Source organism: Phodopus roborovskii, unplaced genomic scaffold (assembly GCF_943737965.1).
Source record: "Phodopus roborovskii unplaced genomic scaffold, PHOROB, whole genome shotgun sequence".
Lineage (NCBI taxonomy): Eukaryota > Metazoa > Chordata > Mammalia > Rodentia > Cricetidae > Phodopus > Phodopus roborovskii.
The window spans coordinates 10820980-10845019 of record NW_026126611.1 but is presented as its reverse complement, the minus strand read 5'-3'; the positions used below and the strand labels follow the sequence as shown (position 1 = coordinate 10845019).

At 43.7% G+C, this 24040-nt stretch overlaps 1 protein-coding gene across 1 annotated transcript in view; it reads right to left on the bottom strand.

Annotated features, from left to right (window-relative positions):
- Syne1 (spectrin repeat containing nuclear envelope protein 1) overlaps positions 1-24040 on the bottom strand; it is a 419055-nt gene that overhangs the window by 100745 nt on the left and 294270 nt on the right. Inside the window, exons 98-105 of the mRNA XM_051205995.1 lie at positions 19102-19233; positions 18104-18216; positions 14807-14963; positions 11624-11755; positions 11056-11211; positions 10314-10523; positions 4823-4924; positions 1589-1708 (exon numbers count right to left, since the gene is read on the bottom strand). Of these exons, the coding sequence (XP_051061952.1) occupies positions 1589-1708; positions 4823-4924; positions 10314-10523; positions 11056-11211; positions 11624-11755; positions 14807-14963; positions 18104-18216; positions 19102-19233 (1122 nt within the window). The remainder of the gene's footprint in view (positions 1-1588; positions 1709-4822; positions 4925-10313; positions 10524-11055; positions 11212-11623; positions 11756-14806; positions 14964-18103; positions 18217-19101; positions 19234-24040) is intronic.

The window sequence follows — 24040 nt, the reverse complement described above, 5'->3', positions numbered from 1 at the left end:
ACAAAAGGTGATTCTCATGATTGTCGTCATGACCTTAGCGTTTATTTAATCTTACAGTAAATGAATAGAGCACCTCTCAAGTTTCTACCTGCTAAACGATACCAGGTTTTGGACCAATCACCTTCCAAACAAAAAAAACGAGGGACTTAATGTAAGCAGCAGAACCTTCAGACTTAAGAGGCAAGGATTCTGCCAAATGTGGTGAAGTAAACAACCGTTTAATCTGGAAAGACGTTTTAGGAGATGGTGAGACACCAAACAAAATTTACTGGAGGCATATGGCCCTAATTAAGGCATCATTCACCCCGAGGTGGAGCAGCCAAACCGTTCAATCTGGGAACATTCAACTTGAATGCTTATTTATGGCTATGACGTTCGACTCTTACACCTGACGCTGAAGCACTGTGGGAAAATGATCTAAAAGAAGGACAAGAGAGGGTGGGGGAGGTTTGTCCTGTGACATTTCCAGAATGCTAGCCAAAGGCCTGAAGGCGGTCAAACTGAGAGCAACTCCTTGTTTATAAGAGCTGTTGTATTTTTTCCCCCCTCTGGCAAAGAACTTGAGACTTTGCACCTAGTTCAGCACCATCCCCTAAAATGTTCCGCAGTGGTGTCCAGAGAGCAAAACTAACACAATGTGTGCGGCTATGCCCAACTCTACGTATTTTACATACTTTTAAAAATACAGCTTGTTTTCTATAAGGTGTTAGAGCTCGCTGTTCTGGGGAGGTATTTCAGGGTTTGTACCTCTATTACAGGTGTAAGTTCCACCTATGTGTCAAAGTTAAGGCTATGTGCTATATTTTTATTTATTTATTTACTTACTTATTTATTTATTCTGAAAGGTAATGGAAATCTGCTTGGGTTTCCCAACTTTCTCAGTTTTGCAGTTGTTCTGGAGTTGAACATCTGTGTTACATCACATCGTGTGCGCCAGATAAACCCCCACTTTGAAAACCACATTCTAAAATGTCTTGCCTTGGATATTTACTCTGTTCAACTGTCCCTAGGAATATATTACAATATTGAACTAAAATCCTCTCCCTTTTAATCTCTCTGGGTGGGAGCTATAATGACTATTATATTTTCAAGAGCAGAAATAAATATATGCAATCACTGAAATATAGCATGAGGTTTAGACATCATCATAAGAGCACATGTCAGAAAAAATATGAATGTTAGGAGCATGAGAATATAATTCATTCTCTTGTACTAAAAATGACCAAAAGTTCAGAAATTTTTCCTTACTTGAACATAAAAGTGTCATAAATGACACTTTTCCTGAATGACGTGACTTTGGTTTTAGAAATTTCCAAGAGAAGCTGGGCGTTGGTGGTGAACGCCTTTAATCCCAGCACTCAGGGAGGCTGTGAACTCTGTGAGTTCGAGGCCAGCCTTGTCTACAGGATGAGTTCTAGGACAACCAAAGTGACACAGAGAAACCCTGTCTCAACCTGCCTGCCTGCTCGCCAAATTTCCAAGAGAATAGTGGAAACAATGTTTTCTTGATTTTAAAACAGGGTGGGCCACTGAGGCTGAGGGGAGCCCTTGGAGATGACACCTCGGAGGAAAGCCCTTGGAGACATACCTGGAGCTTGGAGAGTTCTTGCAAGGCTGGCTGCTCCACCTGCAACTTGTCACCGCGTCGTTTCAACTCAGAGATTCCACAGTCCAGCTCCCTCAACCCCTCTTCAGCCTGCTGTATGACCTAGGTAAGAGTTACAACGTTTTTGTTCAGACTCTGAGGAACACTTCTGCCCTGCAGTGGGTAAAAGTTTGACTTTTTGCTCCACCACTACACCTAAAACTGACTGCAAATATATCAGAAGAGATTAACTGAAATTAAACACAAAAAAACATCCCCGCAAACTACCAGAAAAAGAGAAGGCTCTTTACTGCATTACATGTCAGCCGCCTTAGGTAGGGTGGAGAGCTTGGGCCACAAGAGCCTCGTGAAACAAGGATGTGTAGAGAACCACCCCTCCTCATGAAGCTGCATGTAGGATGCAGTGTGAACAAGGTATGTCCTTGAGATGTCTTGGGGGCCGATGGCTTCCTGAAACTTCGTGGTGCCAGTGTGACAACAGGGATTTGTGAGGAAAGCTTGGTCAGGGAGTGGCTGCCTGGTCTTCACTGTGAATCGGAAAGACAAATTAGCAAGGGTTTAAGTGGCTGAGGCATGTCTGCCCAACGTGAGGTCTGTAGAAAGAAGAGACCTTATCCTAGACTTCAAGGAGCTCATAGCCTTACCAGGAAACCAGTCAGAAATGAAATGGATCTAAATATAATCAGGCAGTAAACTTCACAATGCAACTCATCTCTGACTGAGGGGTGGAGGAGGGAGGGACCAGACCAGCAGATCCTGGTCTAAGTAGGCTTTTGGAAGAACCCAGTTGCCCTTGACAGTGAGAAGAGTCTGGACTCCAGATGGCAGATGAAACACATGCCCACTTTTTGCTTGTTTGTTTTTGGAGTACTTTCCTCCCTAAGTCTGTGGGGGCCAGGAAACCAGGAGACCATAAGCCCAACACACTTTCGAAGTTAGAATTTGGACAAGTACACGAACTCTTACTAAGCCTGAGAAAGCTAAGTGCTAACCTAGCCGAGGAACTGTGCCCAAAACATCTAGGGCAGTGGGAGTCTCAGCGGCTCGGAGGTTAGAGACAGAGAGCAGGGAAAGATGCAATGAATGAAATCCAAATCCCGGGTGCCTGTTCCATGCCACGGTGCCCTTTCCTTCCAGGCGAGAGGCTTGAAGCGTATTATCTGGAGAAGGAAGAGGGCTCTCTAGACTAAGGGGTAGCAGATGTGGTGACAGGCTTAAATGCTGGGTTCTAAGAGAAGACTTGGAAGCTGGGGCTCATGCCTGTAACCCTGCAAGGCAGCTGCCTACAGAGCAACAGCCTGGGGTGGGAGGAAGGGAGGGAGGGAGGGTGGAGGGGTGAAGAGGCAGCAGGGAAGGGGAGGGGGATGGAGAGAGAAAGAAGGAAGAAGGGAAGGAGGGAAGGAGGGAGGGAGGGGAGAGGGGAAGAAGAGGAGTGAGAGATGAAGTGCAGAAAGGGAGAGAAGACAGAAAATGGGTGTGGAAATGAGAAAACGGAAAACACTGCACATGTGGCCTCCAGCCCACTTTGCTTCAGGAAGGGCTGTGGTCACCGCTCTCCTGTCTCAGGGGAGGAGGGTTTGTAAGACCAACTGAGGAAGCTTAAAACTGGGACAGAAAGACCATCCAACAAATGGCACAAGGAAGCAAACGTTCCAGTTCCCATTCAACTGTTTAATCCCCCAACCCAGATGTGAACAGGCAACAGGGGATGACCCTGAAATCAAGAACAATCCAACAGGACACACAGAGATGCCAGCAAACAAACAAAGGGACCCAGGGGGTGATGGGAGATGCCATTATGTATATATGTTTCTCATACTGGTTAATAATAAAGCACTGTTGGCCAATAGGAAAGGAAGATAGGAGGGACTAGGAGACAAGGAGGAAAGAGGAAGTAGTAAGGAGGAGTCAAGATGGAGAGTCTGGAGAGAGCAATATGCGGCAGCCGGCTCCGGTAAGAAGAACACGTGGACCTACATAGATTAACACAAATGGGTTAATAATTAAGATAGAGCTAGCCGAGAAGAAAATAGTACCTGGCCAACAGGACTATATCTAATACAGAGTCTCAGTGTGTTATTTGGGGCTGGTGCGGCGGCGGGACAAGACCGGGCTGCGGGCTGAGAAAACCCATACTCCTTACAAGGGGGAACAGATTTCATGGAAAAAACAAAGTGCAGCCATCAAACCATGAGTACGTCCAGGTATATTACAGCAAAGAATGCATCTGTTTACAGAAAGAACTAGGTATTAACAAAAGAGACACAAAGGAAAAGATCTCTCAAAGAGACAACTAGAGCACTGGACAAAGTTTGTCATATCTCATTGAGGAAGTTTCACAAAAGGAGGCAGAGGAAATAAATGAGAAGAATTAAATAAATCATTTGGAACGTTTTCAAAGTGGAAAGACAGAAATCCAACCAAAAGAGCCTACTGAGTTCCCAGCCCAGGGGATAAAAATAGGCCCTGCCCGAGGCATGCAATTAGGATATTTCAAAACCCCTGGGGAACCTTTGGGAATGAGAAGGATTTTTTTGGTTTCTCAAGTCAGCATTGGAAACAAACATCCACAAACTGAGAGAAATTTATGTCTGATGCGGAGTTCTATAAAGAGACCAACTGTAGGAGCATAGAATAAGGACATTTTCAGGGACCAAGGAGATGGCTTGGTGAGCAAAGGGCAAAACTGATAGCCTCAGTTCAGACTCCCTAGAAACCACATAAAGCCAGACACAACAACGGCAGATGTCTGTGACCAACATTCTCCCACGGTGAGGTGGGAGCCGGAGACCGGGGAAACCCTGGAATCTCACAGGCCAGCTAGCCTGGTATGTTCAGCAGCTAATGACCAAAGACGCTTGCTTCAAACAAAGTGGAAGGCGGAGACCCACACCCAGGATTGTCCTCTTCCTTTCCTACATCATGGAGGTCACATTCGATCTCATTTTGGAGAAGCAAGTTCCGTCAGGTCAGTACCCATCACTGACGTCACTTCTGAACCCACATAGATGCATGCAGAAGGGACCAAGTCAGTATCCTTGGGCATAGTATTCGAACCCAGTGTTGGCAAACAAAATACAATGAATAAAACTTCTATAGTTTGCCACCATAATCAGTCAAAGAACATTTTGCTACCCCACAGTAAAGCAGTGATCTATATATGTGCTATTCTGGGACATACCTGTACATACCTAAATCTGAGGCAGTGGTACACACCTGTATCTGTTCCATAATGGGCTGTTCGAACACATTCGCCAGTTTCTGCAGAATGATGTATTTGTTGTCAGCTAATGATGTACGCGTCACCTTCAGGTCATTCTGGGGAAGAAAGCAATGGAAAGACAACATGGGAAACAAGGGAATAGAAATGGTTACAGATTCGTGGAGATGATACCATACATAGGCATCTCTGCCGCTTGAGTACTGTGTAGTGGTTTCCTACGAAACCTTTTAACTTGGGAGATGGGGGGGGGGACTGGAAAGGTTTAGACAGTGTAAAGGGTGGTGAAATAATAACATGTTCTAAGAGGAGATGAAAGACTCCATCTTATAAGCAAGCACGTTAAGACAGAAGTAAACAACTCAAAGGTTTCAGGAAGGCCCTGAAACTGAAAAGACCTTGCTATATTCTTGAATAAAATTGATTTAAATTGGAAAAAAAAAGAGAATGCATGCAGGGGCTGGAGCCATGGCTCAGAAACTAAGAGCACCTGTTGATCTTTCAGAGAACCTGTTTGGTTTCTTTTAGTCATGTGGCCTCTTCCAACTGTCTCTAACACCAGTCCCAGGGAATCCAGTGCCCCCTTTTGGCCTCTTAGGGCACTAGACACCCATGTGTTTATATACACATACACACAGGCAAAACACTCACACGTATGAAATAAAAATGAGCTGATTTTTTTTTTAAAAAAAATCAATGCACGCAGGCATTATAATACAAGGTTTCAAAGCAAAGTTATATGGTCATCGACCAAGAAAATTGAGGGCTGGCGGTGTGCTGAGAGGTGCAGCTTTGTTTTTTTTTTTTTTTTTTTTTTTTTTTTTTTTGTTTTTTGTTTTTTTTTTTTTTTTTTTTTTTTTTTTTTTGATTTTGTTTTATTGTTTTTGGTTTGGTTTGGTTTGGTTTTGGCTTTTTGGGGGTTTTTTTTAGTATGAAAAAGTCCCAGGGCTTGATCTCCAGAGATGGGAAGGAAGGAAGGAAGGAAGGAAGGAAGGAAGGAAGGAAGGAAGGAAGAAAGAAAGAGGTGAAATGGGAATAGAGTGCTGAATGGGCTAGAGAAAAGCAACAGTTGTCACAAACCCAAACTCAGGCTGACCAGCAAGCGCAGCAGCCAGCTACATAGGAAATCATTCTAAGAGGGCTGCAAGAGTGATGAGTTTTTTCATGGGTTCCAAATATGTTCTTGTTACTCAACAGCGGTCAAGGGGAAGTCACGGGCTCTTAGAACTACAAGCACTTGTTTGTAAGCAAAATGAAAGCTGCTGCTCACTCATTTGAATAGAGTCAAAAGCAAGGAGTCCTGACCACGGAGTAATTCCAGTCCCCTTTGACTGTCCCTGGTTATTTATATACACTTAAGGCTGTATCAGTGAAACGTATCAACTTGTCTACATGAGTACAAGCAACCTAATATGGGTCAGAAATGAAGTGTCTACGTTTCCTTTACACCCTCTTATAGTCTTTTCAATAGGGTGTTTTCCCTGTGCTCTACTTAACATACCAGTAAACACAGTTCTTACTTCTGGAAGCCACGGTAACTATTGGGAGAGATCAGCCAAGAAAGCAATAATGTGGTTCATTTAGAAATTTATAAGTAAGAATTGCTAGGGGGTGGTAATGGTATTTTCTAAAGGATAAAAAAACAAGAAGAAATAAAATCCCAAGAATTCAACAAATTATCACTATTATTCTTGTGATATAGCTGGAATGAAATAATCAAGATATAATAGATATAACAGACATTGCAATTTATTTCTTTCAATCAAGGAGTAAATGGAGGGTGGTGAGTCATTTGGAAAACAAATTCATGGCCATTTTGAAGCCTCCAACTCAGTGATGCTGACTCACTGCAATTATTAAAGAATTCCTTAGTTTCTCGCTTAAAAGTCACTTAAAAGTATTCAGTTACATACTCAGGAAATGTATTTGGGGTTAGTTTATGGGTAATTACCAGAATAGTGCCGGCTAATTTGGTGGTGGGTCTACACACGTTATACTCAAAACAAACAGATCATCTAGACAGTCTTGGCTGAAGGGATTCTAGAACAATGGTCAACAGTACGGCAAAAAGCAATTTTTTAAAATATTTATTTATTTTATGCCAGAAGAGGGCATCAAATCGTACTATAGATGTTTGTGAGCCACCATGTGGTTGCTGGGAATTGAACTCAGGACCTCTGGAAGAGCAGTTAATGCTCTCCAGCCTGGAAAAGGCAATGCTTACAGATAATGTGGAAAACAAAGGCATGCCATGACAACAGCTATTGACTACCAAGAGCCCAGCAGATGTTCTGTATAAGAAAAAGACATGGTTCATGCCTACGACTTGTTGTTAGCATTAGGGTTCTTTTTCTCAACTAAACTGGAACACAAACATTTGAATTGTTGGTTTCCGTGCATGACCTGGCCACCAACAAATAGACACTTCTTGGCAGAAGAAAAACAGAGAACATGACTTAAAGAGAATTTCATGACCACATGTCATTTCCATTGTCCCCTACAACAAAATAAATTCCTAAGAAGTCATGCTCAGTTCAGATTTTTCTGTCATCGGTTATAATTAACCAAATTCAAAACTGCAACAAACATTAAATTGGTAGAAGCGACTGGAGAGGAGTAAATACACCTTGGAAGGGTTCAAAATTGCGTGGCTTACAGACTAAGGTGCTGTAATAATCTGGCTTTTTTTTTTCTATATGGGAGATAAATTTTAGAGTAATGGAAATTAACTTTTCATAACATAATGGTGCTTCCGACTTCACTGTCATGGTCAGTACACTGGCGCGAAAGATAACACCCAGATGATCAACCCTGCTCTTCTGAGTCCACGTGTATTTCTCTCTCCTTGCTCTGTGTCACGCCCGGATGTGAAAATCCCACCACAGCCATTCCTCTGTGCCGTGGAGTCACATAATCACATTCCTACTGTGACACTTCCCATGCACATCTTAGTGCCACCTATATCCCAATCAAAGCAGAGCCAGCAAAACCACCTACTCCATTGCTATCTGTCCACCTCCTTTGTCTGTCAAGACCTCCCGATGTGCAAGCCAGAGTCCTGGAGCTCTGTAGCATCCCTGCTTTCTCTCACTCCCCACACCCAAGCCACTTCCTCCTCACTGTGCTCTCGGAATGTATCTTGAGTTGATCTGCTAGTCTCCGGCTCTCCTGGCCACCACTCCAATACCATGAAGTGCTGAAGTGTTCTTGTCGTCCTAAGTCCCCTGCCACCTCTTGTGTGCTGAGTAACCCTGGAGCAGTAACGTAACCTTTTTTTAGTGACTTTAGATTTTTTTTTTTTTTTTTTTTTTTTTTAACACTACTCAGTAGCAAGGTCGATGAGTATAAAAATTCGTTGAATGGCTTGTCACGTATTAGGATCCACTGATCTCAAACATTTGAACTTTCTGAAGCCTTACAATATTGGGAGGCACTGGCTGTGGGTAAGACTTAATAGTCGAGCACACTGAGGCTCAAGCTAATTAAGCAACTAAGATTACAGCTTCAAGTGACAAATCTGCAATTTTGAGGTCAGAGTGGAAACACGCCTGTTTAGACCTGACAGCCTGGGCTCCATAGTGAGTCAGTCACAGTCTGTGGGGTCAGCGTTAAAACGAAGGCGAGCAAACAAAGCCAAAGAAACAAGTGATCACAGGATGTTAGCTTCAGAGAACGGCATTCTTCATTTCCATTCTGTTTGAAAAGCGTTTGTCTAGAAGAGGTATCATTTACAGAAACGGCTCATATGAAAATTTGGGGACTGATAAAAGTTTTAGTAAAGTTTGATCGTGTTATTTATTCGTTTTATGTATGTTTTGCCACAGCACATGTGCCAAGGTCAGGGGACAAGACATAGGAGTCACTTCTGTCCTTCCACCACGTAGGTTAAAGGGACCAAACTCGGGCCTTTAGGCTTGGCCGCAAGTGCCTTAACCTACTGAGCCATCTTGCCATTCCTCATTATACACTTGTAAGACTATAGATTGTTTGAAAGTGATAATAATCTGCCCCTTTATGAGACTACCTAGAATGTTCCATGTTTCTTGGTAAAAACAACATTTGATACTTTATAGTAACTTTTCTTTACAAATCAAAAATTACATCAAATCTCCTAGCTTTGTTGAAAAGCAGCATCAGTTGAAACTTAAGTATTCTGAACAGGATCCCTTTTATTGGGCATGAAAGCCTTCAACACTAAAAGTTTATCGGTGACCTGCCCATTTGTTCCCAGTGACTCGACACAGAAAATCTTCCATAAGCACATTAAGTAAAACTTAATAAATCTGAAGAGTTTGGGGTTGGAAAGTAATGCAATAAGTTTCCAGTGTAATACTGGGAGAGGCAGAAGGAATTAGACCACAGCCATTTCCAAGTCTCTTGAGTAGTGAGGTTTGGGGTGCTTTCCATATTCCAGCACCTCCTGCCATGTTCTTTGGGAACAATAATTAAATTCTACTATTACCAACTGGAAATTACAATAAATGATAATTTGGCTTTTATTGCTTGAATTTAAACTTGCATTCAACTCCTAGTTTGACTGAGTGGCTTTCTCATCTTCCAGTTTTAAAAGCATGAAACTTGGCTCTCGAGATCTTTAGTTCAACTCAGCTGATTTTTGGCAATACTGTAGTTCTTCATTACCCATTAAAACACGTTTAGAAGATGGGCTGAGAGATAGCTCAGACACTAAGTGCTTGTAGGGCAAACACAAGGACCTGGGTTAGATCCTCAGAACCCATGTCTAAAACTCGGTGTAGAGATGCACTTGTAATCTCCAGCCCCGGGGGAGGCAGAGATTAGATACCTGGGATTCACTGGACAGCCATCCTACCCTAAGAACAGCGGGTCCTAGGCCCCTGTGAGAGACCTTGCTCCAAAACACAATGAGGATGGCCCAAAAGATGGCCCAGTGGGCCAAGGCACTGCCCTCCCAAGTGTGATGACCTTGGTTCCTTCCCCAGGACTCACATGGCAGAAGAGAATGGGTCACATGAGTTGTCCTCTGACATCAACATTCATGCCAGGGCAATGCGTGTTTCCTGACCACATATACACATATTAAACAAAGAAATTAAAGTTCGGACAAATATAAGGGGGCTGGAGAGACGGCTCAGTGGTTAAGAGCACTGGTTGCCCTTCCAAAAGACCTGAGTTCAATCCCCAGAACCCACATGGCAGCTCACAACTGTCTCTAATTCAGTTCCGGGGAATCTGACACCCTCACACCAATACATATAAAACAAAATTAAATAAATTATTTTAAAAAATACAAATATAAGGTAGATAATTCCTGAGGAATGACACCCAAGTTGACCTCTGTCCTCAATGCTCATGCACACACCATGTACATGCACTCACACACACACACACACACACACTCAGATATCCCACTATACACATGCAACACATAAGGAATGTAAGATACTCTGATGATGATTAACATCCTTCCTTCCAAATGGCACAGACCCTTTGTGTTCTCTCGTTTACCTGGAAATTGAGGATTTGCTGGAGTCGTTCCTTCATCTGATGATATCGCTGATTCACGACTGAATCCAGCAGGGATAATCTGCCCAAGAGACAACCCAGAGTGTCTTCAATGACATCCCGGTTGTCACCATCCTCTGGGAATGCTTGGGAAAACAAGCTCTTGTTCTTATCCATTTCTTCAGACATTTCTTTAATGTCTTTGGCAAGAGCCTGAGGGCGAGGGAAACATCATTTTACCTCCTGACTTACACCTCTATACATCAAGTCATCTTCCCCTAGAAACCACCTACTTGGGAAGAGCTACACCAGTGCAGCTGGATCTCTTTCGGGAACCTTCTATAGATTGCAGAGAAACTGTTCTTACAGAGATTTTTCTTGGGGCTCTATCTCATTGGATAATGAAAAGATGCATTGATAAAAATTAAATTTTAAAAGTGCTGGCTAGGAACTCATTCCCAGAAGTTCATGTTTCACACAGGGGGGATTTGAGTCATACAATAACCCAGAGTTCCCCATTTCTCCTCCTCTGTCACACGCACTTTAAAGAGGATGAAAGTGCAGAGCACACACACTTTGAGCTTCTCATATTTAAACAATTCGGCTCCCCACTATACTTCTTGGAGATATACCATGGCACTTTATTAAAGCTGTCTCGTTGTTAGTATTTTTCACATATAAAGGTCATTACCAAGATTGTAATTGCTTTGCAATTCCATGCACAGACAGAAATCGTCAACCTTACCTCCTGGTTGATGATACAAGTTTCTGTTTCTTCTGGCAAAAGTGCTGTGGCCACAAATAAGCGCTCTTCAACGTCATCCATCCAGGTCGAAGTGGCTGAGACTCCATCATACAACTTCTGCTCCAAGTGGACATTCTGCCTATTTGCTCCTCCACCCTGGAAAAGAAACACAGACGGAGACACGTAAACCAGATGAAAGCATCAGTCTCAATTGAAGTGTAATGTTACACACCTGTAAACCCAGCCTTTAAGATGTGAAGACAGGAAGATGAGCTGTTTAAGGTCATGCTTGGCTACACAGCCACTTTGAGGACAGCTCTAGCTATCAGAGAGCCTAGCTGTGTTCCTCTACTCCCAAACCATCTTTCAATAAAAAATGATCTTGATTACTGTGTTATCAGGAATCACAGAGATATACCGTGCAAAATGAGATTCCTGAATTCGTCAGGACTCAACACTAACACTGGGCATCAACTGTCATGTGCAGAGATGGGACAACTTTTCGGAGAACAAAGGAACCAATCCCAGAAGGACAGGACGAAGACGAAACACAATGACATGGCCGTACCTGTGACGACGCCTCCTCGAAGGCCTGGTTCAGTCCTTCCAGCAAGGACGTCACTGAAGACTTATCCTGAGTCTGAGCTTCCCCTCTGTACAGTGGCACCCCTGCCAGGAGTCTGTTTGGACTGCTGTAAAGCTGCAGGCAAACAGGGGCAGCTTGTTTAAGAGTAAGTGAGACAGGTACCGTTTTCTAAGTTGGAGGTATACATAAGGTAGGTACTGGAAGCCTCAGCTGGGGGAATATGAATTTTGCAACACACCATGTTACTGAGTACTGTGGCCAGATCTAGCAATGACCCTGATTTTTAATGGTGGGATAGAAAAGATAAATAATGGTAGGAATGCGTGAATGTTTACACAGCAACCCCTGAAATGTCTTCCCGGCTTTAGCTCTACCTTTAGAGAAGTAATTGATCCTAATGACCTGACAAAGACTAGGTGCTTCCCTTTTAGTGGTCCCCTCTTCCCCTCGAACTGCTTTTAGATTCCCCCATGAGGGCCACAGCCAGGACAGACATTCTAATGCTCTGGGGACATTTCCAATCAAATCAGTCCAATGATTTCCCCAAAGCACTCCATCCTCATTTTTTTAAGGCTGACTACCCTGTAAGCAAGCCAGGCCACCCCGTCCTGTTGCTTGGACATCTTTGATTGTTGCAATCTTACATGTTGTGTCTGCTGTAGTGGCTTCCCACTATTATTTTAACCTGTCTTCCCTTGGGACTCCTATAAACTGCCATGGCTACTTACTTTCTCAGGAATGTGTGACATAGTTCCTGGGTTGGGCTACAGGTTTTCAGAAGGTAGGCCCATAATTAATTACCCTAACTCCACAAAAAAAAAAAAAAAAAAAATGTCTGCCTAGAGGCACTAAATACTCCACAGAAAGAAATGAAGAATCCAATCTGAGAGACTACATCCATCATCCATGCACTCTGAGCTACTTCATTTCAGATTGCCCAAATTGGGCCAACTTTTCCATTTGAGAGTAGTAAGTATATCCAGTGTCCAAAGCTGCCTGTCGGCAGGTGTGAAAAAGGAGAGACTGTGGAACATACAGAACCAGCATCGCATCTCCCCGATGCTCAGATCCTGAGGCCTCCACCCTACTCCCCAAGTGAATATAGAGCCTGTCCTAGCTAAGTGCTGCCAAAAATGCCAAGAGGTACACGCCAACTGGGTCTGATGGTGCATCTCCCCCTTGACTCTGAGCAGCAGACACTCCGGACTTATTGTCTGCTTTCTGTTCACTGCTCATGACAGAGGCAAACTGGCTTTCTAAAAGAAAGAGCAGAGCGAGCTGGCGACAAGCATAGCTGAGGATTTCCTCTTGTAAGCCAGAGGGCCAATGGGGTCAGGAGTCAACAGAAGAATGATGGTGGCAAAGGACAAGGTGGGTCTAGTAAGCTCAGTGTGGAAAAGGCTGGTCACCAACACTGACAGGAATGGAGTTGTCCGTGATGAGCTCCGTGTGTGGTGCTGGGGAGGGGGGGTTCACACAGGTGCTGTGGCCTGAGTGGACAGAGGGCACAGTAGGCTTAGGCCTCCATCTAAGGGATGAAAAATAAGCAGGGATAAAATAAGCATATTTCGTGGCATAAGGCAGCCACGAAAGAAGGGAATCTCTAATCCTGGGTTGTACCTTCTGCTCACATCTCAAAGAATGGGGAAAATACTGTGGCATGAAGGCAAGCCAGACATCCAGACTCAGGAGGTCTTCCTCCAGGAAGCCCATCTCTGCATGTGAGAAACATTTGACCAGGCTTGTAAGGAAAGGGCTAATTCAGGCAAAGCGAGAAGGTCTGTGCGGAAGACGTAGATTATTAGTGTCAGGGCGGATATGACTCTGCCACGGGAAACATCTGAGAATGTGATGCTCTCGGCCACATGACAGCTGCTGCAGACTCGCTGACCAGAGGAGGAGAGCGAAGGCGCGGAAGGCGCGGGCTGCCAGGAGTTTCCGGAAGGTGGAATACCCATGTGTGGCTATGAGGGAAGAATGGCACCGCTCCCAGGATGCACTGCCACCGTTAGGCCATCCCCTTTCAGGCTTCCCTGTGGGGTTGTGCCCTCGTTATGGTGCATGCCTTGAAAGCACCTGTCTGTGCCTGATCAACTATTATCGTTGTTACGTGTGCAGCTAGCTCCTCCATCCCTTACCCAGACCCGGGCCGAGTGGTGAGACAGCCGATTCTTCAGAACCAACAGTAGAGACCCTAGGACCTACCCCACTGGAAAAAACCACTGCCCTAGAGTGAGCTAGGCAGACACTGCTAACTCAGAACAGAGGCCTGGGCCAGAGTCCCAGCGGCCCTGAGCCACAGCTGTTGAAGGCATCAGGTCTCTGGCTTATTCGTCACCCCTTTAAACTCTCAAGTTCCTCTGCTCTCCCTCTTGGTTCCTGGCTTCTGCAAAGACTGAACCAATAATTTTTACTTCTCTGGAACTTTCTGTTGCCTATTCCGCTCCCTTGGATTTTGTATGCTTGCTGGAGTCAAGCCGAATATCACACAAAATCCAACCCAGGAACCAGCCTTGCAGAAGGGCCAATAACTGCCCTACCTGACCACTGGCTTCCCCCCACGCTTTTTTTTTTCTTTCTCCAAGATCCTCTAAGGCTCCAATACCTTTCTCACTGAAACCTTCTAAAGGATTCGATCCTGGAAGTAACAATAGAAAGTGGAGTGACCAGGCAGTTTAGTTTCAGATTTGTAGAAAGCAAGGGTATACCAATTCTCAACACTGAAAAACTAAATTGAACTTTAATGGTCCATGCTAACGAGAAATCAGACATTAGTCATTTTTGAGGAAAAATACTATATAGAAATCACATAAAATTTCACATAAAAGACAAGTACTGAGGGAAATGTGAAACATGCCTTGTTAAGGAAAATACTTCATGTCTATTTCAGAATTAGTATGAAAATACAGATTACTCTCCAGCTTTACTCCCTGAGCATAAACCATGTACCTCTTATATTAGTTAATATATAAAAGATAAATTTAGGCAGGGCACGGGGCGTGGTTGTGCTTGTAATCCCAGTTCTGGAGAGGCAGAGCAGAAGGGTCAGGAGTCCAAGGCAACCCTCGGCTACACAGCACATTCCAGGGCAACCTGGGTCCCATGAGACCCTATTTCACAAACCCAAGGGAAAGTAAAGAAGGAAAGAAAGAAAATGTTTGGTACCACTTGCTCTTGTTCCTGTTCCAGAACATTCTGTAACAGTTTCTGCTTGGCACTAAACTCTTGATGGAGGCTTTCCCATCTCATTCTCATGTGGTCTTCAGCAGATGACTCTGTCCCTTCCATCCCCAACTCCTGGGATAACACAGCAGGTTTTTCACTATTAGAGGAATAAATAATCTAAGTTTACAATGTGTGCAAAGAAAAAAAAAAGAAAGAAAGAAAAAGGAAGGAAGGCAGATAACTTAAATGGTATTAATAGACCTGGCCTTAAAAAATTGGGAAAAGATTATCTTAATCATTGATTTGCACCTTAAATAAATAAAAATACAAATTAAAATAGAAACATTGAGATTATAAGCTTATTTGTCTTCACATATCTGAATCACAAACACATAAGTATTGCAAACCCATTGAAATAAAATTAATGCAACCTTCACAATCAGGAATCCTACTATGGCCACTGACCAGGGTCCTTTGTCAAATAGCCTATACATTGATTCAAAATCTGAAAAATATTATTTGCCAGAGCTTTTACCACGCCTAAGGGATGTTCAGGACACACTGTGGAGGGGACATATGAGGGGACTAAAACAGTGCTGGGTGGGAGAGGAAGGCTTTCAGAGTAGGAATCTGACCCGAGGCGGGGAGAGGGTGCACATGGTACTTGTCTTGGCATGCATGAGGACCCGGGTTCCATCCTCAGCATGCAGAAAACAGGACAGGCAGAATTCCTAGGACAGCAGTCAGCATTGTGTACATATGAACAAACATGGCATCTCTATAGGGTTTTTTGTTTGTTTGTTTGGTTGGTTTTTGTTGTTTTGTTTTGTTTTGTTTTTTGAAACAGGGTTTCTCTATGTAGCCCTGGTTGTCCTGGAACTCACTTTGTAGACCAGGCTGTCCTTGAACTCACTCACAGAGATCAGCCTGCTTCAGTCTTTCAAGTCCTGGGATTAAAGGTGGGCACCACCTCTGCCCTGCTCATGTTATGCCGTTTTGAAAATTAAATAGAACATGTGCTTTGCCTACAGCTGTATGTGATGAACAGCAACCATTTAGAATGTGGGGGTTAATAATCTATGTGTTAACATACACTGATCTTAGATATTAGTATTGAAAAGAAGTGCCTATAATTGTATGGAATTAAAAAAAAAAACACACACACACACTTTCAAAATGGAAAAGAAAGTTTTAAAGCTCCCGTGAAAGTAAATTTCTTTAAAGTATTCTGTGTTGGTTACAGCCCACTTGTGTGCATGAAAATTCAGTATCAAACCAAGGGGGTCGTTACCGTTGAAGTTTTTTATATTTCATGAGTGACACATATAAAAATAGAGCAATTAGTTTTAAATTGGAATGTGGTCTTTTTATTTCTCATGGGAAAATATTCTTTCATGTCAATGAATTCCCCGGTTCATTTTCCTTTGTAGCCTTAGAAGTAACTAGAGACTTGACAAGAGCATGTGAACTTAACACTGAGGGGTAATTTTTCTAAGGAATTTATGTAACCATTGAAGAATTTGTCAGTTTTGTTTTTGTTTTTTTTTTTTTAAGTGAATCTTCTCCAGAAAGCTAAGCTCAGCAGGATACATTTCTTTTTACACGAGATTAATATTTGAAAGAGCAACTCATAGATGTTTATCTGTTGTCTGGGTTCTAGCCAACTCTGAAGGCCAAGGAGAAGCGGGGGGGGGGGGGGGGAACAGCAACTTTTTTTAACCAGAAAAAGGCTGCATAAGATTGCAAGATTCTCACAGATCTTTTGTGGAACCAATTGCCTGCCAAGCATAAAACACTAACAGTCTTGTATGTAAAAAACAGGGAAGTAAAGACACAAAACTCTAAGGGAGCCGTGTGAGAACCTTAGAGGACCTGGGAGCGGGCACAGAGTAAAGACAGCCCCTGCTCTCCCAGTCCGGGAGAAAGGTTTCCTTCCTAGTTGGGGCTTTACTGCTGATGTACCTTAAAGACCTTAGTAAAGACAGTAGTGATTGTCTTAGCCCGCTTACGGTTTAATACAACTTGCTCCTGTATCCCGTGATGCCTGTATGTACTGGCACTGGGAAGTGTTGTGTGCCCATGTTGACTAAAGTACATACCTAGTTTAGTCCCTGAATCTGCTGTCTGAAGGGTTACATTATTTACAGTGGATTTTCTATCCATGTGCACAGGATGCTTTCATTTAAGTCGTACTGTCCCTTAGTTATTACATGTCTGACTTAAGTCACACTGTCCATTAGTTGCCACCTGATTTCTGATGCTAACATCTTGTTAAGATTACAGGTGTGCACAATTTGTTTCCTTGATGCTCGTAGGTACTCTTGCCTTTTTGATTATTTGGCACTATAAGTAATATCTTATAATATCTTTCTAACACATTCTCTTTCTTTTGTGTGATTTCTGCTGAAGACAATGTTTAGAATTGGTAAACAAAGATGCTTGCCAAGAGACCCAAGCAAACCTCAAGCATAGGCAACACATGGACATAAGGGGCTTAAAAACAAAAGTGTTTTAGCACTGTGGTGGTGGCGCACACCTTTAATCACAGCACTCGAGAGGCAGGCATGTCTCTAAGTTCAAGGCCAGCTTGGTCTACAGTGAGTTCCAGGACAGCCAGGGCTCCAGAGAAACCCTGTCTCCAAACAAAACAAACAAACAACAACCAAAAACCCCACAAAAGTACTTCAGATTTTAAAAGGAGATTTTCTTTGTATCATTAGCAATGCTTGTTGCTGCTTATTATCCTAACTGCATTATTAAGCAAGCCACGGTCCCAAGGCGAGTGGCTCCTAACACAGGTATGTCCCGCTGACTACAGTTCCTTCGTCTGTCCACCTTGCAGATGCTCTACTTCTTTCCTAATGTTTCTCTCTCTGTATGTAAGACTTGCAAAGTCTCCACTCCAAGCCAGGTCAGAAACTTTGCATGGAGAAATTGCAGGGAGAGACCTGTTACAGGCTCTCACCACTTTACCGGTATACGCGTCCCAGGTGGGTTCTTAAAAAAAGTGTTCCGTACTTAGGCATAGGCATCAGTTAGAAACACCATACATCCAATTTGACATCACATTTCCCCTCTGACTGAGAAACTCGGGTGTGTCTGGGGATAGATGTGCTGGGCATCCAGGAAGGTTGTCATTGGTTGTCATTACTTTTCTATCCACACAGCAAAATGCCTGGTGGTGCAGGAGCGTTTGCTGTCGCGTGTTGAGTGCCTTGTGTGAAATACTGGAAAGTAGCTGAGCAAGCAACGGGCAAACGCAACATGGAGGGAAAGTTGCAGACTTTCAAAACATACCCAAGGCCACCTGAGCCCTCTGAGGCTGCAGAATGCTGGGTGAGAATCTCCTCTCCGCGGCTGGCTACTGAGCGGAGAAGGCTCTTCTGCTCAGCTAGCTCCTGTTCGAACTCCTGCACAAATGCAAACATTGCTGTCACTTCAGAGGACTGTCTGTGGTCACTCCCTGCTCTATCTACAGAACATCAAGGGCTCGAATGACTAGCAATCCGTGCACAGTGTGAAAGGCACAGCTTAGGCAGATTCTCCTGCTCTGGGAAAGGCAAAGGGACAGAAAAGTTTTGCTGGGCAATGGTGCCCCCATGTGGTGAATTATGTTCCTTCCCGTCCAAGTCAAGGCTGTCTTGAGCTAACCAGGACAGGCTCTGAAAGACATGGAGACAGTCTTTTACCAGCTGCATTGTCAGCCGATCTGATTTGACCTTTTCCTCATCCACGGTAAATTTGTTTAAGTTCGAACTAGACAGGAGAAAAACTTAAGTGTGCCTTTTACACAGAGTTAGTGTCTTCAAGCAGATTAATCAACAGCAATCATTTGGGTCATAACCATCTACGATCTGATTTCGTGAGGTGTCTATCTCCTCAAAAGTTAACAAAAAAACCCATATTACATTTCTTTGAAATATCTTTATATATATATATATATATATATATATAAAGAGCAACTCACAAAGCAAAGTTACAGCTGAATTATATGGTGTAACCTTAAACATACGCCAGCCTGGCAATGACCAGCCACCCAGCATCCCATCAGTTATGGAGAAGCAGGCCAAAAGGGCTGTCCTGCTTCATTCAGAAATAAGGTAAAGTCAATCAGTGAAGAACTGTGATGATGCTAGGGATGTCATCCAATGGGGAAATTGCCTGGCCTAGTTTCCATTCCTGCAATTGAAAATAAACCAAAGCCACGCCCATAAAAACCTTGGCTATAGAAACCCCCTCCCCAAGTTCTTTTCATGGCAGAGCTACCATCTAGAGGAAGGCAGGGGATGCTTTACTTTTTGTTGTTGGAGGCTGCTCTGCCGCTGGTGGGTCCGTGTGGTACGGGCTTGGGCCAGCCATTCCTGAACTCCAGGGCTCTGAGTGGCTGTGAGGTCAACATCACTCTCTTCTTTCTCTTGTGTGGCTCCCTGGTTTGAATGGAATAAGATGAGAATCAAGGGCCATACCACCCACAGGAAAAGCTCACCACAGTAGACACAGGACTCCTCTGGTGTGGGTTGTATAATGAATTCAAACCACTGCCATTTGGACATGACACCACATGTTTTTAAAACATGGTAACACCAAAACCATCTAAGTTGTGACATTTTTTAGGAACAAGAAGAATGAACAGATGATTGTGCCCAGAAGTATTTACAGGGAGGCCCATCTTTTTCCGAAGTAGTCAAATATTTTTCCAATTTTTTTTCACAAAAAAATAATAAAAAATTCTTTTATGAAATTTTAAAATTCATACAAAGGTATGTTACCCAGATAATCTTTTATGAAATTTTAAAATTCACACAAAGGTAATGTATGTTACCCAGATAGTCATTACACATCAAAATTTGCTGTCCTTTCTCTAAAAGCTTCACGCTGGACCATCTGTCCAGGTCATGGAGTATCAAAATAGGTACAATAGCAAGTACTTGCTTCTCATAGAGTTTTCTAGAAGGTTGCCAACCAAAAAGACCCATGTCTTTGAGAGATGTGGAAGTCCACAGCTGAACTGACATTCCAGAATTTGGGATGAGCAAAGCATGATAGTTAATCATGACCGTCAACCTGGGCTGGCTGGAGAGAACAGTAAGGCATACTTCTCTGGGTGTCTGCAGGTCATGAATGCTCCAACCTAATCCATGGTTTTAATCCGCTCAAGGATTCACATTCTAAATAGGCAATTAGGAAATGGTGAAACCAACCAAAGAGCAGCCCAGTTACAGGAATACAGTCACTGGTGGCATTTTATGGGTCTGTCATGGTCCTGGCCCTGTCCTTGTATTATTTTCTCTGTTTTTCAGTTTGCCTGAGTTGAAGAGCTTGGCTTTGTCATGCCCATAGGCCACGATGTCTCTGCCTTTGCCACTAATGTTAACATCAGGTCATGGAGAGAGTCAAAGCTCTGAAAAGATGAACTAAAACACACCTTTCATCCCTGAAGTTGCTTCTGTCGGGCATCTATCTAGTCACGGTGCTGAGATGCTCAGTAACACACAGCAAGAGCTTCCAAGACAGCTGAACATCCTCTAGCTCCCCACACCCCTCACACACACACTCCCTCAATTTGCCTTTCAAGGGCTGCAGGAAGTGGCCAACCACCAGACACTTCAAGAGGCAGGAAGCCTTGACCCACCCCACCTCCAACAACACTGCATTTCACAAGAAGGCAGCCCTAATTGGATCCAGGGGGTTAAAATATAAATAAAAAGTTAGAGGGAGGAAGGAAGGAAGGAAGGAAGGAAGGAAGGAAGGAAGGAAGGAAGGGAGAGGACATCAAATTGAAGGTCCTAAGGGCAGATGAGGAGGGGAATAAGACGTGAATATGATAAAGACATATTTCACATTGTATACATGCTTAAAAGCTTCAAAGATGAAGTAAAAATGTCAAAAGCTCTAAAAATTAAAAAGATAAAACCCTTGGAAAATAAATGCACAAAGAAAGGAATCAAAGTGGGTGTCAGGGTCCTACCTGTGTGTCCCCCAGCCTTGAATTAATTCTAGAACTCTTGATTTGTGAATGTCTGCTATTCAAAAAGATCTGTTTATATATTCCTGTATAAACAAATAGCTCCTAGTATCTCAGAGGCAAAGGCTGATTTCTTTGAGTTCAAGGCCAGCCTGTTTTACATAGGAAGTTCTAGGACAGCCAGGACTACATAATAGAGAAACACACCCCATCCCACCCTGTCACCGCCCCCAATAATAAATAGTTGCTGTTTGAGCAAGGGCTTTTCAGTGCCATGAAAATTAGCATAATAAACTGTCAATCAACTGTGGACACAGCGCTTGCCATCCTACAAATTCAAAAACTTACCTAGGGGATTTTAAAGGAACCCAGTGTGATAATTAATTACAAGTCACAATCCTAAAACACGCTGCTTCCTTTCCTCCCTCCCACCCACTGCTTCTTTGCTGCCTCGGTAAAGTTTGGCTAGGGAAAAAGCAGGAAAGTAGTCACTCATCACCCAGGCAACCTTCCTGCTTCGTTATTCTAATGGGATGGGAAATGTCCGACTAGTCCCATACTTTACATGAGACTAGTTGAGAATCAAAGCCTTTCTTTCTTCTCACCCATGTTTAAATGTGAAGGGATGGATCATAAGGCTTTAAAAAAAAAAGCGAAAGAGACCATTCACTCATTAAATACATACATATGCATGAGATGCTCATCTTGAAGGCCAGCGTACTTTGCAAAGCAGCAGCCAGATATGGGGATGCAGCACAGACAACTGACCAACATCCAAGAAAGGCTGGGTTACACACAAGGGCCAGAAGAGAGGGAGAGGGGGTAAGGGAAAGGAAGTGATGGGAAAGACTTGCTAGGCTGCTCGGGGAGCATTTTTCAAAGGACGACTTCAGGGGGCATGGAGAAGTAATAACCCTGACGCAGAACTAGGGGAGGGTATCCCAGAACTAGGGAACGGCTACGGTCTGACTATTCCCCCACACAGAAATGCAACTGAGAACATCAGCATGGTCACCATGACTACAATCTGATGAAGTGCAAAGCTGGGTCATCCTGCCACTAATTCTGAGGCTGACACACCACTGTCCCTCGGTCCCCCCAAGTAGGATGGCAGACAGAGTCTGCCACCCCAGTTCACACAGCCTCCTTTCTCTCTTCATTTCAGCATCCTAACTCACCGTTCCAGGGGACGAGCTTTGGTTTTCTATACCTGGGTTTTCTTTCCTCCAACCTCATGATTCATAGTTTTGCCAGCTAGTTTTATGTCAACTTGACACAAGCCAGAATCTACTGAGGAGAAGAAACCTTAATGTGGGGGGGGGGAGCCTCCCTGTGGTGACTGATGTAGGAGGGCCCAGGCCATTGTGGGTGGTGCTGAAACTGGACTAATGGCTCTGAGTGTTACAATAAAGCAGGCAGAGCAGGCCAAGGAGAGGAAGCCAGTGATTGACACTCCTTCATGGCCTCTGTATTAGTTCCTGCCTCCAGATTCCTGTCCTGATTGAGTTCCTGCCCTCCATGCTAAAATGTGATTCAGGATGCATAGGCCAAATAAGCCCTTTTGTCCCCAAGTGGCTTTTGGTCATGGTGTTTCATCACGTCGATAGTAAGACAACAGACAAATGACTGACATTTGTCAGAATGACAAGACTATATCTGTGTCTCTATCTCTTTGGTGTTACTGCTCTACAATGAAGCAAGCCATCAAATGTAGAAGAAATATTCGACATCCCCATGTGAGCTCCTATGTGCTGGGCACGTATTTCCCTCCCAACTAGAGACGTTGGGTCAGGTACAGCAGTAAGAGCTCCTTTAGTCTAAAATATGCCGTTTTATCTTGTGAGCAACGTGTTCAGAGTGGATGACTCACTACACCTCGTTCTCTAAACGTCCCTCCTTCCCAGGAATTTCTCTCAATGATAATAGTGCTTTTCTGTAAAGTTGTGAGTTTATGGGAGAAGATTTCTGGCACAGGAGACCAAGGAGAACCCCAATGTGTGAGCACCACCATTGCAAAATGAGCTCTCAGAGACCCTGGCTCATGCAGGCAAGAGAGAAACGGTGATTTAGAGATACACAGTGACATCCCAAGGAGTCAGCATCCAAGACTGAAGTCCCGACCACAGCCATTCCAGCTACAAAGTACTTGTCTTGGTGGCCATGATCTTTTCTGTCTCTCCTGGGATCCAGGCCACTTCCTCTCTGCTATTTAATTCAGTCATGGTCCATTCCCCAGAACCTATCCAGAAGATCCCCTTCGAGACTCAGAACCCACGCATACTTCTACTTGGGTTATTCTCGGTGGACCTTCAGTGTGTCTTTCAAATTACCTCAGAAACCTTGGACTTGTAAAAAAGAAAAAGAAAAAAGACAGTTGAAACGTGAGCCCTCACCACTGTTTACAGACCCAGACGTACCTCCAGATTCTAAGGACTCATCTGTCTGACTAAGCAAGTCCACAGTTTCCAATGAAAATTAAAAAAAAAAAAAAAATCACAGCATCAAAAAACTGTCCCGTAGAATGTTTCCTGTGTTGTTATATTTGGTTTTTGAGTTAGTAGATTTTTCTGACCCACTTAGCCATTTTAAAAGCTAAGAGTTGACCCTGCGCAAACAAAAATGACTAAGAATCTAGTTCCTATTTCAGCTCTCTCCCCTGGGGTGAGGTGGTACTGGAATGAGGAAGGCAAGCCTGGAATCTGTTTTCCAGGGGTCTGATAGCAGTTTTCCCTTCTGCCTGGGGAGGAGGAAGTGTGGTTTCTTTCACTAGAGACCCATGGGGTGGGGCTACCTGGGATGTTTGTTTTGGAAAAGTAGAACTATTCCTGGAATAGTCCTTGGAGAATTGGGAAATGCTAGCCCTGAGATGAACCACTTCTTCATAAAGCAATTTAAAAAAAAAAAATTTTTTTAATGTATTTATGTGCATGGCTGTTTGGCCTGCATGTGTGTTGGGTACCCTAGAACTGGAGCTAAGAGACAGCTGTGAGCTGCCATGTGGGTGCTGGGAATTGAACTTGGGTCCTCTGGAAGAACAGCCAGTGACCTGAACCACTGAGCCATCTCTGCAGGACTACAATTTGCTGTTTATACAGAATGAATGCTATGCTCCTTCCATAGGTGACATTGTGTGAAAATGGCCTAAGCCTCTTACGAAGACAGACACCCAGCAACCACTTGGTGATCTGGGGCCCTCTTCTGGTATGCCTACAAGTCAGAACACTGTGTACATAATAAATAAACAGAAACGTAAAATAAAACTGACTGTC